The sequence below is a fragment of the Monodelphis domestica genome, chromosome 7, assembly GCF_027887165.1.
Source record: "Monodelphis domestica isolate mMonDom1 chromosome 7, mMonDom1.pri, whole genome shotgun sequence".
NCBI classification, from domain to species: Eukaryota; Metazoa; Chordata; class Mammalia; order Didelphimorphia; family Didelphidae; genus Monodelphis; species Monodelphis domestica.
Window position 1 is genome coordinate 154729354 of NC_077233.1, and position 15982 is coordinate 154745335.

Consider the following 15982-nt stretch of genomic DNA (forward strand, 5'->3'; position numbering starts at 1 on the left):
TCTGGATGTGGAAGGGATACCTATATATACAAAGTGAAACCAAGGGAGAACTGTGATGATATCATCAGAAGACATTTGCATCCCTGTATTCCTTTGGTATCAGAAATGGGAATTGTCTTTTTAACATATGTGCCATAGCTACATTTGTATCCTTGATATGTGTGTCCTTCCATGCATGTATCTAGACCATACATGTCCAGCCTTTCATAAAATATAGTTTCCAAAACTGATTTTGGTGTTGCATCTGTGGTTTGACAGGGCAGAATAAAGTGGTATGAACACTTTCTTCATCCTGAGCATTATTCTTGAAAATGTCAACTATTAATATAGCCTAAGGTCACATTAACTTTTCTGGCTGCCCAGTTAACTTTGGATTCACATTGTATTTACAGTCAACTAAATCCTGGAGGTTTTTCACATGAATGCCAATCTGACTATGACTCCCTTATCTTGTTCTACATAGGTTATTACATATTAAGCCTAGTCAAGGACTTCATATTTATGCTTTTAAATATCTATCTTTTTAAATCTTGGTAACATTTCAGGACGTTATATTCTTTGGGGACTCTAATTCTGCTCCCCAACATATCTCATTAATTTGTATATCCCTGCTTACAGACATATAGTAGAAACAGGTCTGAGCTTGAAAAAGTAAGAAAACCCAGGTTCAAATACAAGTTTCTGCCACTTACTTATCTGTATGACTCTAGACAAATAACCAAATGTCTCGAGGCCTCAGTTTCATATTGTGCAGATATATATATCACCCAGAGTAGATGCTCTAAGTCACAAGAATTGTTTCCTTTGTACCAAGATAGATGAGGAAATAGAGACCCAAGAGAGGTCATATATATTGTGGGAGCACAGATGTAGAGCTCAAAGGGACCTCGGAAACCATGCAGTACAACTTGCTCATTCTAAATAAAGTTGAAGAATTTGAGGCTCGTGGAGGCAATGGTCACAGACAGAAAAATAGCAAAACTGAAATCTGAATTCAGGTCTCTGACTGAAAAGTCAATGGCCATTCTGGTCTACTACTTGTTCCTTTCATACTCACCTTTGTCCTTTTAGTCATTTGCTACTTTGATTCCTCAGAGGATACTGTTCCAGGATTTGCAACTATACAGCATCACCAAGAGAATGTTTATGTTGAAAACATGAGGCTTTATTCCAGGAAACAATTTGACATAACTTAAAACATTGTATAATTTTCCAAATGCAATCCAGTCCACGCTCTTCCTCCCATTTGATTCTGTTCCCAATTCACTATCTACCTGTAATGTGTTCCAAACATATGCTCTCATGTAACAATCTTGCCTGGCCATCCAATCCTATCATAATGGTTCAGCATCACCTCCAAAATGATCTTGAATTTCCTCTGCAGGAGGTACTCCCTCCCTCCACCATACAGGATACAAACTCCTGAATACCTCATCAACAAATCTTTTACGACTTTTTTGGTAAATCTGACCTCAGACACTTCTTAGCTGTGTGACTCTGGATAAGTCATTTAATCCCAATCATCTACCTTTACTGCTCTTCTGCCTTGGAACCAAAACTTAGTATTGATTCAAAGATAGAAGGTATGGGTAAAAAAAAAAGTTTCTACGGCCAAAAAGTTCATCATGCAATGGCAAAGAATTTGAGGAAATTGAGGGCTTTCCCATCAATTAGAGATGGCTGAACAAGTTGTGGCATAAAATTGTGATGAAGTACTATTTTGCTATAAGAAATGACAAGTAGGGTGGTTTCAGAAAACCCTGAGAAATCCTATATGAATTGATGCAGAGTGAAGTGAAAACTGGAAATCATTGTGCATAGTAAGGGCAAAGTTGTAATAATAATCAACTATAAAAGGCTTTGCTACTCTGATCAATATAATGATCCAAAACAATTCCAAAAGATTCATGATGAAAAAAAGGCTATCTACCTCCAGAGAGAGAATTTATGAACTCTGGGTGCAAATTAAAGTATAATTTTCTTACTTATTTTTTTTGCTTTTTTTTGCAATATGGAAAAAATGGAAAGTTTGTTTTACATGATTTTGCATGTATAAATTTTTTTTATTAATAGAATTTATTTCTAAGTATCTCAGCCTCTCTCTCCCCTTCCTACAGCATAGAAGTGTCATCTGAGAAACGTATATATATATATAAATCATGATATCATGTCTTTTGTGTTTCCACATCTTGGTTCATTCTCTGCAGGTGAACATTCACAAGTTATTCTTCAAACATTAAATCTGTAGCTGTATATGTGTTTCACTCTTATTCATATAATTCTTTCCAAGTTTAAAAAAATAAATCTGCTCATTATTTCTTATGACACAGTAGTTGTGTCCTTCACAATCATATACCACATTTTGTTTGGTCATTCCCTAGTTGATGGACACTCCCTCAATTCTGAGTTCTTTGCCACCACAATGAAAGTTGCTATAAATATTGTGAAATGAATAGGTTCTTTTCCTTTTTTCCTGATTTTCTTGGGAAATAGATCCTAGGTCTAAGAGTATACATAGTTTTATAACTCTCTAGGCATAATTCCAATTTGTTCTCCAAATGGTTGCATCATTTCACAACTCTCCCAAAAGTGTATCAGTGTCTTCATTTTTCCAAATCCACTCCAACATTTATCATTTTGTCCTTTTGTTATTTTAGCCAATCTGATAGGCCAAATGTGAGATGATAACTCAGAATTGTTTTGGTTTGCGCTTCCTTAATTAGTAGTGATTTAGAGTATTTTTTCACACACCTATAAATGGCTTTGATTTTTTTCATTCTAGACCTGTCCTTATCTTTTGCCCATTTATCAATTTGGGAAGGATGACTCTTATTTTTTTAAATTTGACAAAATTCTCTCTATATTTTAGATATGAGACCTCTCTCTGGAAGACTGAAATTTTTTTCCAATTTTCTGTTTTCCTTCTAATCATGGAAATGTTTTATTTGTACCAAAAACTTTTCTATTTTATGTACTCAGTATTATCCATTTTATATCTCACAATGCTCTCCATTTCTTGTTGACTCATAAATTCCTCTCCTATCTATAAATCTGGTAGGTAATGTTTCCTGTTCTAATTTGCTTTTATCTCCCTTCATGTCTAGATCATATATGAATTTTGATCATATCTTAGTGAATGGTTTAATATATTGGTTTATATATTTCTGCCAAACTACTTTCCAGTTGTCCCAGGTCCCAGCTATTTTTAACCAAATAGTGATTTCTTATCTCAATAGCCTGGACCTATACTTATGTCAAATACAAGATTATTATAATCTTTTAATTGTTTGTTCTGTTCCACTGATCTACCTTTCTATTTATTTGCTATTTATTCCTGATAGTTTTTATAATTACTGCTTTATAATACAGTTTAAAATTTGGTACTGCTAGATGCCCTTCCTTTCTGTATATTTTTTTTTTTTAAACCCTTACCTTCCGTCTTGGAGTCAATACTGTGTATTGGCTCCAAGGCAGAAGAGTGGTGGTAAGGGCTAGGCAATGGGGGTCAAGTGACTTGCCCAGGGTCACACAGCTGGGAAGTGGCTGAGGCCAGATTTGAACCTAGGACCTCCCGTCTCTAGGGCTGGTTCTCAATCCACTGAGCTACCCAGCTGCCCCCCTTTCTGTATATTTTTTAAATAATTCTTTTGCTATTGTTGATCTTTTGTTATTCCAAAAATTTTTATTATTTTTTCCACTTTGATAAGATAGTTTTTTTTGAAATCTAATTGGGATGGCACTAAATAAGTAGATTTGTTCAGGAAGGATTGTCATTTTAATTCTGCCCATCCATGAACAATTAATATTTCTCCAGTTGTTTAGATCTGACTTTATTTCGTTAAAAGTATTTTAGAATTATGTTTGTGTAGTTCCTGGGTTTGTTTTGGCAGGTATACTCTCAAGTATTTTATTCTATCTGTGGTTATTTTAAATGGAGTATCTCTTTCTAGCTCTTCTTATAGGGCTTTATTAGTAATATATAAAATGCTGATGATCTATGTGGGTTCATTTATATTCTATTAAATATTTATATTTATATTCTTTGTTTTTACATTACATTTCTAAAATTATTGGATGTTTCAACTTTGTATCTGAGTCTTTAGGATTTTCCACATTCACATGTATAATTGATATCATATTGATTCTCTTCTCACTGGGTATGGGAGGGATGGAAGGGAAGGAGAGAATTTGGAACTTGAATTTTTAAAAGAATGTTAAAAATAAATAAGTCATAATTTAAAAAACAAACAAAATGATCTTCCCCCTATGCAGATCTGACCATGTCACATCCTTTTCATACACTCCAATGGCTCCCCAGTATCTCCAGGATCAAATATTAAAATCTTGTTATTTGGCATTCAAAACCCTTCATGACTTGCACTGCTGCCCCTTTCCAGTCTCATCTTACTTTCCTTCATATATGGTATGATCTAGTGGCAATGGTCTCCTGGCTGTCAAGCTTAAGAATTTAGTTTTTGTTGTTGTTGTTTTCAGTAGGCAATAGGGAGTTATTTAATTATTTTTATTTTTGGTACTGGGTGACTCAGAACAGATTATTCTTTCACTTGGTGCTAGGTGCTAAGTGTTGAAATGGGCAGGCAGATGGTAAAGTGGATTGAATACCTGATCTGGAGTCAGATCTAAGTTCAAATCAGGGCCCAGATATTTCCTAGCTGTGGAAGCCTGGACAAGTAATGAACAGTGTTTGCCTCAGTTCCTCATCGGTAAAATGGAGATACTCTGGAGAAATGACAAACTACTCCAGAATCTTTGATAATACAACCTTAAGGACGAAGTCGGTAAAGTCGGTTTTGACCTAAGAAATGTTGAATGTAGGAGGAGGAAAGTGAGAATGGGATATAGATACAAGTCTGGAAGCTAGAAAACCTTGTTCTCGGGAGAACTAAGGAGGCACTGACCTAGGATGTTTGGTTATGTGTAATAAAAAAAAAAAAGTAAAATTTCCATTAGCCTCATAGATGTAAACTCAATGTTAACTTGGCACCTGATTACCACATTGGATGTAGGAGTACAGGAGAGGAAGGTTTATCAAAATGTCTCAACCTAAAGGATTGTGGCAAACTTCAGAAGCGGCACAGATTTTAGAGGTAGTGCCCAGAGGAGTCAGTATAAAAGAATGTGCTGCCTTCAGCAGGGTGCCCGGACAATTATGTACGTGGCTGTGCTCCCCTTCCTCAGTAGCATCTGTGCCAGGGGCAGTGTAGACAGTTCAGTATTCAGGGTCTTGATTGTGGAGAGGGGAAAATAGGGAATTGCCGCTCCCCTTCCGGAGTCCACACCTCACTCCATCCCCGGGACACCCTTCATTTAACATTCCCGCCGTTTCCCCAGAAGTCGTCACGTGTCTAAACCACAGTCACGAGGGCTTGTTGTCGTCACGTGTTCTCCCCGTGGCCACCCAGGACTGGAGCTCGCGCACCAATTCTGCAGTCAGGCTCGCGCGGACTCACGAAACACGGTACAGACATGCGCATGCTTGCCAGCCGGAAACCAAGCCTCAAAAAGGTCCGAGAGCGCGCACGCGCGCGGCCTGGAACGAGCTTGGTGCCACGATCCCCGGCGCTTGCGTATCGGGATACGACACCGGCGAAGCTTAGAGACATTCGCTATTCTGTATTGGGAGAGCTTGCGCTCAGAGGAAAGGAGGGCGCGTGGCCACTGGCTAGGTCACTGACTTTGCTGGTCTTCCTTTAGAGCGAGAGCAGCCGCAGGTAAATGCATGCGCAGTCATTTCAAGAGATGGGGATCTGGCCATTTGAGACCCATTCCTGAGTAAGAACGAGTGGGCATGGTTGCAGGGGCATCCATAGAGGGCGCATGCGCTTACCTTCACGCGCGCTCCCCCTCTCCGGGTGAGCAGCTTTGCGCGTGCCCTCTACAGGAAGGGGCTCTGGTTCTCCAGGGCACTGGGGATTCCCCTTGATTTTTCACCAGGGTGGCTTCCTCGATTGACCGTTACTTAATCCGCCCCCCTCCCCCCCCAGTTAATTCTTTACCTCCTTGATCTCTTGCTGTCGCCGACTCAGTCTCACTAGCTATAACCAGGAACGGCAGAAGAAGGGGTCGCCCCATTCATTGATTCCTTAGTTCACCCCTTAATGTTTGCTGTGAGTGAGGAGGCGTGGTCGGCATAGGTACCAAGATGGTGGAGATGAGCTCTTGGTCTTTAGGGATTGACGCTGTAATAGGAGAGAGAAGACAGTCAAACAAATACCAAATACTAGGCAGAGTGGGCACAGGGAGGGCACAAAGGGGATTGTAGAAGCTCAAAGAAGAATAAGATTACTTATGCCCGTGGGATTGTATTCGTATTGAACTCTGGCATCCTTTAAATCAACTAAAACCTATCTTCAACAGGAAGTCTAAACCAACCCTTTTGAACTCCAGTGCCTTCCCTCTTAATTCTTTCCTGTTTTTCCTGTATATAGCTTGCTTTGTATATATTTGAAACATTTATTTGGCCCTTTCTTGTGTTATCATCTTTAAAATAAAATAAGGGGGAGGGGGAAAGCACTTGTTAAAAATTTGCTAGGCATAATTTGGGTTTTAGACAGAACCTCTAATTAAGGTAGTATAAGAAAGTGCCAGTTAGGTTACTCCTTTTGCCTATATGTTCTAGATTTGATATAAATTTAAGTTAGCACATTTTTCACCAATAAGTTTGTAAACTTAACTTGTAATTTCTTACTGCCATTACCCTTTCATATTTGATTATGGAAAACAGTGTGGTACACTGGTAGGAGGAAAGGGAAGGGAATAAACATTTATGTAATCAATATTTAACGAATGTCTACCATATTTCAAGGTACCATGTTAAGTGCTAGAGATATTAAAAAGGGCAAAAGACAGTCCCTGCCCTCAAGGAATTTACAATCTAATCTACAATCTAATAGGGGCGACAACATGAAAAATCAATACAAAGGAAGCCACATATAGGAAAAATAGTGAATAATTAACAGAGGGAAGTCACTGGAATGAATTATCAGTGCCTTAAAGTGTCAGAAGAGTCAAAACTTAAATTAATAGTCAAGTGCGGGGAGGGGTAGCAATGTTGGAAATTGAGAGGGAGATTCCAGCACCACTTGGGCTGAACTAGTTTCTTCAAAGTCCTTTCCTTCTCTAGATCCTAATAATAAATGATGTCTTTATAGTTCTTAAAAATTTACAGTGCTTACATTCATTACCTCATTTGGATATCAGAGCTCTGTTAGGTACGTACTCACATGTATTATGCTCATTTTAAAAATGAGGAAACAATCACCTTGTTGAGGTTAAGTGATTGTCATCTCACACAGCTAGTAAGTTTCAGAAGGAGAACTTGGGCTCTATTTCCAGTACTGTCCACTATAACATGTCTCTTTCTGATTAGAAAGTTTTGGACCAAATCTTGGGAAGTCTTTAAATGATAGCCTAAAGAATTTGGATTTTATTCCACAGGCTGTATATAGTATATTTACAATTGACTATAGTAACCATTATTAGCTGTAGCAGGACCTGTATATATTTCTTATCATGGGCAGCAATTAGAGGAGAAAGAAAAAAAAGGAGAGTTTCTTTTAGCTTGCAATTTATCGTAGAATAGATAAATCCTACCTTAAGAAATGCTGAGGAGATAGAATCAACAAAATAATTGATTGGATATGAGGTTAAAAAGAAGTATTATTTCACAACATTTTGAATAGGGGATACTGGTGATGATGCCATAGATGTCAGGTCAGAGGAAGGTACAAGTTTTAAGAGAAAATGAAGATGGTTTTGGACATGTTGAGTTTGAGGTACATGGTTTCTATGTAGAGATGTCTTATAGGCAACTAGAGATGTAGATCTGGAACTCAGGAAAGAACCTAAAGCTGGACATAATGGATTTAGAGGTGTCTGCAAGGAGGAGACAATTATGAAAATAAATAGGATAAGAAAGGAAGAAAATCTAGAGAGAAAAGAGTAGAAGACAAAACTTTCTGGAACACTTTACTGAAGGGGTAAGGAAGAAAAGAATAAATAACAAAAGAGATAGAGAAGAAAGATTGATGAGGCAGGATAAAAACCAAAGGAATATGGTTTCTCTGAAGCCAAGGAGGGTTTTCCTAATATTTATATATAGCTTATTACGTTTTTTAAAACCCTTACCTTCCATCTTAGAATCAATACTATGTGGTTTATAGTAACAACTATAACATTTCCCTTTTTGATTAGAAAGATAGTTGTGGGTCAAATCTAGGGAAGTGTAGCCTAAGAATGTTAACCTAAAGAATTTGAACTTTATTCCATAGTTCCAAAGCAGAATTGCAGTAAGGACTAGATAATGGGGATTAAGTGACTTGCCTAGAGTCACATAGCTGGGAAGTATCTTGAGCTCAAATTTGAACCCAGGACATTTCATCTTTAGGCTTAACTTTCAATCTACTGAGCCTACTATATAAATAGGATCCTCACAGTAACCAATACCAGGAAGACCTAATGGTTTTAATCAGCTTTTTATGAGATCATTGAACTCCTAAGACTTTTTTAAAGTAGTAATTTTATGTTTCTTGTTCAGCTTAATTTGTATATGTGCATTTTTGGTTTTTATCTGGAAATTACCTTGAAAACTATCAGGTCCAACTTCTCCATTTTATAGATGAGAAAACTGAATCCCAGAGAAATTAAGTGACTTGTCTAAAGTCATATTGATAAGTTTTATTTTCTTTTATAAAAGAGCATATCAGGGGCAGCTCAGTGGATTGATAGCCAGGCCTGGTCCTAGGTACAGAAATGGCCTTAGATATTTCTTAGCTGTGTGACAATGGGCAAGTCACTTAACCACAATTGCCTAGCCTCTTGGAACCAATACACAGTCTTGATCCTAAGACAGAAGGTAAGGGTTTAAAAAAGAAAAGGAATGACCTATCTTTTAATACTCATTTGATGATTATGTAGATTATATTGTTATTTTTACTTAAAGAACAGAAGTATCCTTAGATAAAATATGCTTTGGGTGCTTTCATATTTTCAATATTCAAGGTATCCTGGATTTTTTTTCAGTGTTAAAAGAAATATGAAATTCATAGATTTACTTGTTTTAAATGGCAGGGCTAGAAACAGGTTTCAGTTTTCCCAGTTTCTGATGCTCTGCTATGTGTTTTCATATAACCACAGAGAATTTTTATCTATACAGAAAGTATTATAGTTGCCTGGTTTTCTATTTTAATCCTTTTTCCTGCCCTCTTACTCATAAATAGGTAATATTTATTGTGATTTAATAATGTTCATTTTCCTTTTTTTGATCAAATGCTGCTTAAGTTTGAGAGTTTATTTCTCCCAACAGTTGTTCATTCACCATGCGCAACCTAAAGTTACTTCGGACCTTGGAGTTCAAGGATATACAGACTCTTGGAAAACCCCAGTGCTTTTCCCTTCGGACTGATCAAGGGACACTGCTCATTGGCTCAGGTTATGGGCTTATAGAAGTGGATCCTGTTGCAAGAGAAGTGAGTCATTATGGGAGAAGTTTATATCATCTTGTCATAACCTTTTTCTAGTTCTTATAAATACTCCAAGTAGGTTGAGTGGTGTGGTTTTAATTGTATGGCTATCATTCTTCCTTTAATGAGAAGTCCTTACTGATTCACGTGTATCATTATAAAAGGTGTAGTTATTTCAAGTAATGGATTTATTTCCATTCTCTAAATTCTAGTAGGCAGAAGGTTGGCTTGAGCATACCGGTATTCCATTTCCACCAAAGAAATACTTATTTATAGCATATATTCTTAACATGTTTTGAGTTTATACATTCTTCTTTTGTTCCATATCCCATAGGGACTATAATGGCAGGGAGGGAGAAGTCAAGGAACCAACCTTTTGATTTATTGGTGTTATAGATGCATATTAGAGACAACTACTTGCTTGAATTGTTGAGTGAAATGCCATGCACCTTGCTAATTTAATATAAATTTGGATTTTGCATTGTGAGGGGTTATGAATCCCAAAATTTTTTTAAGGACTGTAAGAATTAAGGATTGATGGTGAAATATGCCTCCTGCCTCTCAGAAGAGAAGGGGTAGACACCATAGTCATGATAGGAGGCATATATTTTCAGAACTGGCCAATATATTGTTTTAATTTATTTTTTATTCATTCCAAGCAAGTGAAATTCATTGTGAAATGACACTGATGTTTAAAAAAGAAATTTAGACAAACTGAAAGGAACTAATAGAATCCGTTTTTTTTTTGTTTCCATAATCTTATACCATTCATAAATAACTATTGAAGTACCAGTGTTTGCTTTTAGCTTTAGTATCACTGCTTATAGTTTTTGAAGAATTAAAATCAGAATCCTAGTATTTCTGAGTTAGGTGGAACCTCAAAAACTACGTAATATAGTTCTGCCTGAATATGAATCACATCCATGACATCCCTGTAGTGTCTTAGGGATAGAAAACCATTTGTCTTAATAGGAAGCACATTTGGCTTTTGGGCAGGACTAATTTATTAAGATTTTTTCCCCTCACTTATGAATAGTTGAAATTCTCTTTACTGTTATTCCTAAATCTACCTGGAGTGATATGGAACAAGCCTTCCATTTGACAACCCATCACATACTTGAAGACATCAGCTTTTCCCTTAAGTCTTCCCATTTTTGGTTAAATATACTCAGTTTCTTCAATCAGTTCCTCCTGTGGCCTTTTTATTAGTCCTTTTACCATCTTGGTCCCCTTCTTCTGTACATTTTCTGACTTGTCAGTGCCTGAAACTGAAATGATTTTCATTTATCCTGATATATTCTGAATGTGTTTCAGGGCAACAATATTGTGGGACTCTCCCCTTCTTTGTTCTGTATTGTGAAATTTATATTTACTCCACCCTGCTTAGTCTAACAAAACAGGAATGCCTACACCCTTACTTAAGGATTAAGTGTTAAGAAGGATGGCCTGTGACAGACATGTGCTAGCAAATGACAAATCAGAAACAACTGACAGACCCCCTGGGCTGTCCCAAGTCAAGCTTAAGCTACCATTGGTACATGTGAGATGCAGAAAGTGATGTAAAAACGGTCTATATATTTTGCGTCATTTCCTTTCTTCGCTCTCTTTTCGCGGAGAGATGGCTCTGGCTCTTGCAACGGAGAGGTGGCTGGTGGCAGCGTGCTGAGCGTCTTGGCATCTTGGTGTGGCTGCAGCTATTGTCCGGGTTTGGTGGTGAACGTCCTTGATACAATACTGGGAGAAGCTTAGTAGCCTAGTTCAGGTGAGGCCTCTTCACTGAGCTCTCTCGGAGTTTAGGCTGATTCTTTTTTATCTCCTTTAGTTTCCCTAAAACCACCATCCTCCTAGGAGGCTCCAAATCTCAGAGTAGGCCTCGTGGCTGGAAGGTCTCTGAACTCCCCTTGGCTCAGGCTAGGCCAGAGAAATCCTATACCCTTTTCCCTCTCTCTTCTTCTTAATTCTTTCCCTTTTTATTAATTAAACCACCATAAAATTTCCAAATGAGTATTTTATTTGGGATTTGAATTAATCCCTGGCGACCAACTAAATTTATATTCAGTCATAACCCTGAATTTACCCTTACAATCTATCATATTTCTACTAATGAAGCCTACCAAATTTCTGCTAATTTGCTATGTCACATTTAAATTGAACTTGAAGTCTACTAACATTCCCAGATCCTTTTCACATCACCTCTTCTCTAGTAATATTATCTCCATTCTGTTCTATGTAGGAAATTAAAAAAAATTGTTTAATGATATATTTTATTTCTCTCCCCATTTACATATAATTTTTAATGTTTTCCAAAATTATGGGATCCAAATTGTTTCCCTCTTTCCCTTTTTTCCCCCACCCTGAGATGGTAAGTAATTTGAACTAGATTATACATTTATGATTATGGAAAATATATTTCCATATTGATCATGTTGTTAGAGAATACTCATATAAAACCAAAACCCATAAATAAAAACACAAGTAAAATAAAATAAAAAATGGAATGCTTCAAGTGTATTCAGATTCTATCAATTCTTTCTCTGGAGGTGGATATCATTTTTTGTAATCAGTCCTTCAGAATTGTCTTGGATCATTGTATTGCTGAGAATAGCTAATCTTCACAGTTGATCATTGTACAATATTACTTAGTGTATAAAATGTTCTGGTTCTGCTCAGCATCAGTTTATATATATATATCTATATATCTATCTTTACAGGTTTTTTCTTTTCCATCATATACCATAATTTATGCATCCATTTGATGGACATCCCCTCAATTTCAAATTCTTTGCCACCACAAAAAAGAATTTATGTAGTTAATCTTTTAAAATTCAAATGGTAGGACTTCATCCTCTCATTTAAAAAAAATTAAGCTTATTCCAGCCTTCTAAAATCTTTTGGGATCCCAGTTCTATCACATACTATATTTAGTTCTCTCTAGACTTCATGGCATCTACTGATTTAATGCACATGTGTGTTATCTATATCTTCCTACTGATGAAAATACTTCCTACTTCCCATTGATGAAAATTCAAAAAAGAAGAGAGCTAAAAGAACCTTATGGAATTCCTCTTCAGAAATCCTTTAGTCAACTATCTTTTGGGGCTAGTTTGGGGTTTGATTAGTTCCAAGTATACTTAACTATTGTCATTTACGACACATCTCTTGTTTTCTTCCACAAGGATGGTATTAGATACATAATCTTAAATGAAATTCATTTTTGCTACATATACTAATACTTTCCTTGGATCTATTAGTTTAATAGCCTTTCCCATAAAGTTGTAAACCCACTTCTCTTGATTTCCAGAATACCATATTTCAAACCTTTTTATCTTCAGTGTAGAAACTGCCATATCCTATGTAATACTGACTAGGACCTCATGGTATTTCAATTGTTTCTTTCTGGCTGCTGCAAATTTTCTCTTTGGCCTGGGAGCTCTTGAACTTGGCTATCATGTTTCTGACAGTTGTCATTTGAGGATTTATTGCAGGAAATGATTTATGGATTCTTTCTGTTTCTATTTTAATTTCTGGTTCAAGAATATCAGTGTAATTTTCTTTGATAATTTTTTATAATATGATATCAAGGATTTTTTTTTAATCATGACTTTCAGATAGTTCAATAATTCTTAAATTGTCTTTCCTGGATCTATTTTCGATGTCATTTGTTTTTTCAATAAGATAGTTCATATTTTCTTCTATTTTTTTTCATTCTTCTGATTTTGTTCTATTATTTCTTGATGTCTCATAAAGTCATTAGCTTCTATTTGCCCAGTTCTAATTTTTAAAGACTAATTTTCTTCTATGACCGTTTTATCCTCCTTTTCTGTTTGGTCCATTCTACTTTTCATGGAACTCTTTTCTTCATTGGATTTTTATTCCTCTTTTTCCACTTAACCAATTTTGCTTTACTGTTATTTTCTTTTTGTATTACTTTAATTTTTTCCCCATTTTTCTTCCACTTCTGTTATTTGATTTTTTCAATTCCTTTTTGAACTCTTCCAGTGCCTCAGACCAATTTCCATTTTTCTTTAAAGTTTTACATGGGGTTGCTTTGCTCTCAGTGTTCCCTACTGAATCTGTTCTTTGCTCTTTGTCTTCATAAAACATTTTTATAGTTAGGTATTTCTTTTATTGTTTGCTGATTTTCCTAGCCTTTTTTTTATCAGTGGACTGGTGGTTCTGAAAAGTGCTGATTCTGTTTCCTCTGCAGGTGGCTTGCAGGACTTACAACACTCTGAGATATTTGCCTGGGGGTGGGGGAATAGGGACTTTACTAAGGGTCAGGTGCTATGGACTTAGAGTCCTGGGCCTCATTGCAGGTTTGGGACCTCAAGAGGTGGGTGGAGGGTAGGAGGGGAGTGGTTAGCCAGCCAGCATTCCTTTGTGTTCAGTTTTACTTCTGCTTCCCCTTATCCTGTGAAAATTACTCTCTTTGCCTGTCTTTCAGGTTATTTTCCATAGGAGAGCCCCCTCACTCTGTCTTCTTGTTGGTTCTGTGACTTCAGTCATTTTGAAATGCTATTTTAAGATTTGTTTGTGAGGATTCTTGGAGCAGTTCCAGCTTCTGTTGCTACTAAGCTGCTCTCCTGGCTCTGCCCCCACCTTCACACAAAGGGAATGAGGTTAATGTTGATGGACACAGCAGTCACCTCTTTTTTTCCAAGTATTCACAAAACACTAGTTTAATGATACATCCTAGGATTTTGCCTGGAATTTCTATAAGGTCACTAATCTACAACTAAAAATTATCTTTTTTTCCTCCTTAAAAAAAAATGAGACATTTATCCATCTTCATTTCTGTGGAACCTCTCCTGTTTTTCAGTTTTTCTTTCATTACCCTGGAATGTAATTTGCCTATAGCTTTTGATTTGAAATTATTGAAAACACCTTAATTACTCTGACTAGAACAGAAAGAATTGATTTGAAATGGGGGAATCCTTTTGATCATGTTGTCTTTTCTTGCTTATTTCAGGAGGGGAGTATTTTGTCTTTGTACTCTTCTAGCTTTTACCTATTTTGAAGATAGAGACCTTTACCTTACTGTCTCTGAGTAGATCTTACTGACTCTTTAGTTGTTATAATATTTTTCTTAGATATTTTATGAAATGTCTGTATTTTGTAACAATTAAATTTAGGTTTTACTCAATATGAGAATTATAAAAGTGGTCACCAATTATAAAATATTATCCCCCAAGTCAAAATGACTGTCAGCAGCTTTTATTTACAACAAAGTAGAGATAGTGAAAGTGAGAAATATATGAAGGAGTCAAAGCCTAGTCTTAGCCTACAAGCCCTAAGTGCTGCTCCTGTGAAGTCTGGCTCAGCCATGGCAGGGGCTTCCCCAAGTCCTGATCTCCATGTGTATTTCCTGGTAGTTCTCACCCAGAGTTCCAACAACGCAGGCTCTTCCTGCAGTTCCAGTCACTCACCCAGCAAGCCTCTCCAGAAAGATTCCAGGAAGAGGTGACTGCCTCCAAGAATCTCCCTTCAGCTCAGCTCAGCTCACCTCACCAACCCAGAGAGATAGTGAAAATCCTTGGGCTGGCCTTTTTAAAGCAGTTTTCTCAATGTCACTTCCTTTTGCTTTCCCACTTCATGGGAACCAATCACAGCCTCTCAATTTGCCTAGCCCTGCCCAGGGAAGCAGTGTCTGTGGGACCCACCTCTTGTCTTTTGAGGGTGTTAAACTCTTATCAGAAGGATTCACAAGTTTCTGAATGATTGAATTAAAATGGTGGATCTCTCTTAAGTACTTGATTGAGTTATTTATACACCCATTATATAGCTTATGATTTGAGTTATCTGTGCTGTTGCGAGTGAACTGCCTTAGTTTTCTCAATGATGTCTTCTTTTTCTTGGGCTAAAGGTAACCTGTGAGATTCCCTTGATATCAGGGGGTTTTCTACCTGAAGATGGCAGTGGCTGCATCGTGGGTATCCAGGACCTGCTGGATCAGGAGTCTGTATGTGTGGCCACAGCTTCGGGGGATGTTATACTCTGTAATCTCAGCACCAGCCAGGTAAAAGGCAGTTGGATAAATGTCTTCATGTAAACTGGAAAGTGGCTTAAATGGTTCCTGTGTTTATAGTAAAGGTCTTCATTTAAGTTAGTTATAGTATTCTTGGGAGTGTATTTTTCTGAAGTGAAATATTACTGCATTCTGTGTTTCACCTTATACTTAATAGAATTGTTATCTAGGCTTTGGCAATGTTTAAAAGGTATTCCTTGATTAGAACCACACAGAGAATTTATATTGTCTTCTAGTGACAGAACATAAAATTTTTAAAATGAAATTATTACAGTATTGATAAGAGCTATGCTTTATGCTTTTTTATGTAGGTGGACCATTTCTAGAAAATGTGATCTTGAGTTACAATTGTTTGTTAAATTTTTAAAAAATACCTAATTCAGCTTACCATTTTTGACATGAATGCATTAATTTTACAATGTATTAAGACTAAGGTGGTAGGGGTAGCTGGGTAGCTCAGTGGATTGAGAGCCAG

At 36.8% G+C, this 15982-nt stretch overlaps 1 protein-coding gene across 4 annotated transcripts in view; it reads left to right on the top strand.

The window, feature by feature from the left end:
- The first annotated feature begins 5373 nt into the window (after positions 1–5373).
- ELP1 (elongator acetyltransferase complex subunit 1) overlaps positions 5374–15982 on the top strand; it is a 105212-nt gene continuing 94603 nt past the window's right edge. For 2 of the 4 annotated variants that reach the window (XR_008913576.1, XR_008913575.1), the window contains exons 1-3: positions 5440–5732; positions 9326–9488; positions 15346–15498. Coding sequence is in view for 1 of the 4 variants with exons in the window: in XM_001362098.4 (XP_001362135.2) it covers positions 9339–9488; positions 15346–15498 (303 nt within the window). In the remaining 3 variants the exon portion in view is untranslated. Of the gene's footprint in view, positions 5733–9325; positions 9489–11100; positions 11245–15345; positions 15499–15982 lie in introns of those variants that run through there. The other 2 variants (XM_001362098.4, XM_016424086.2) reach the window with 2 other exon arrangements.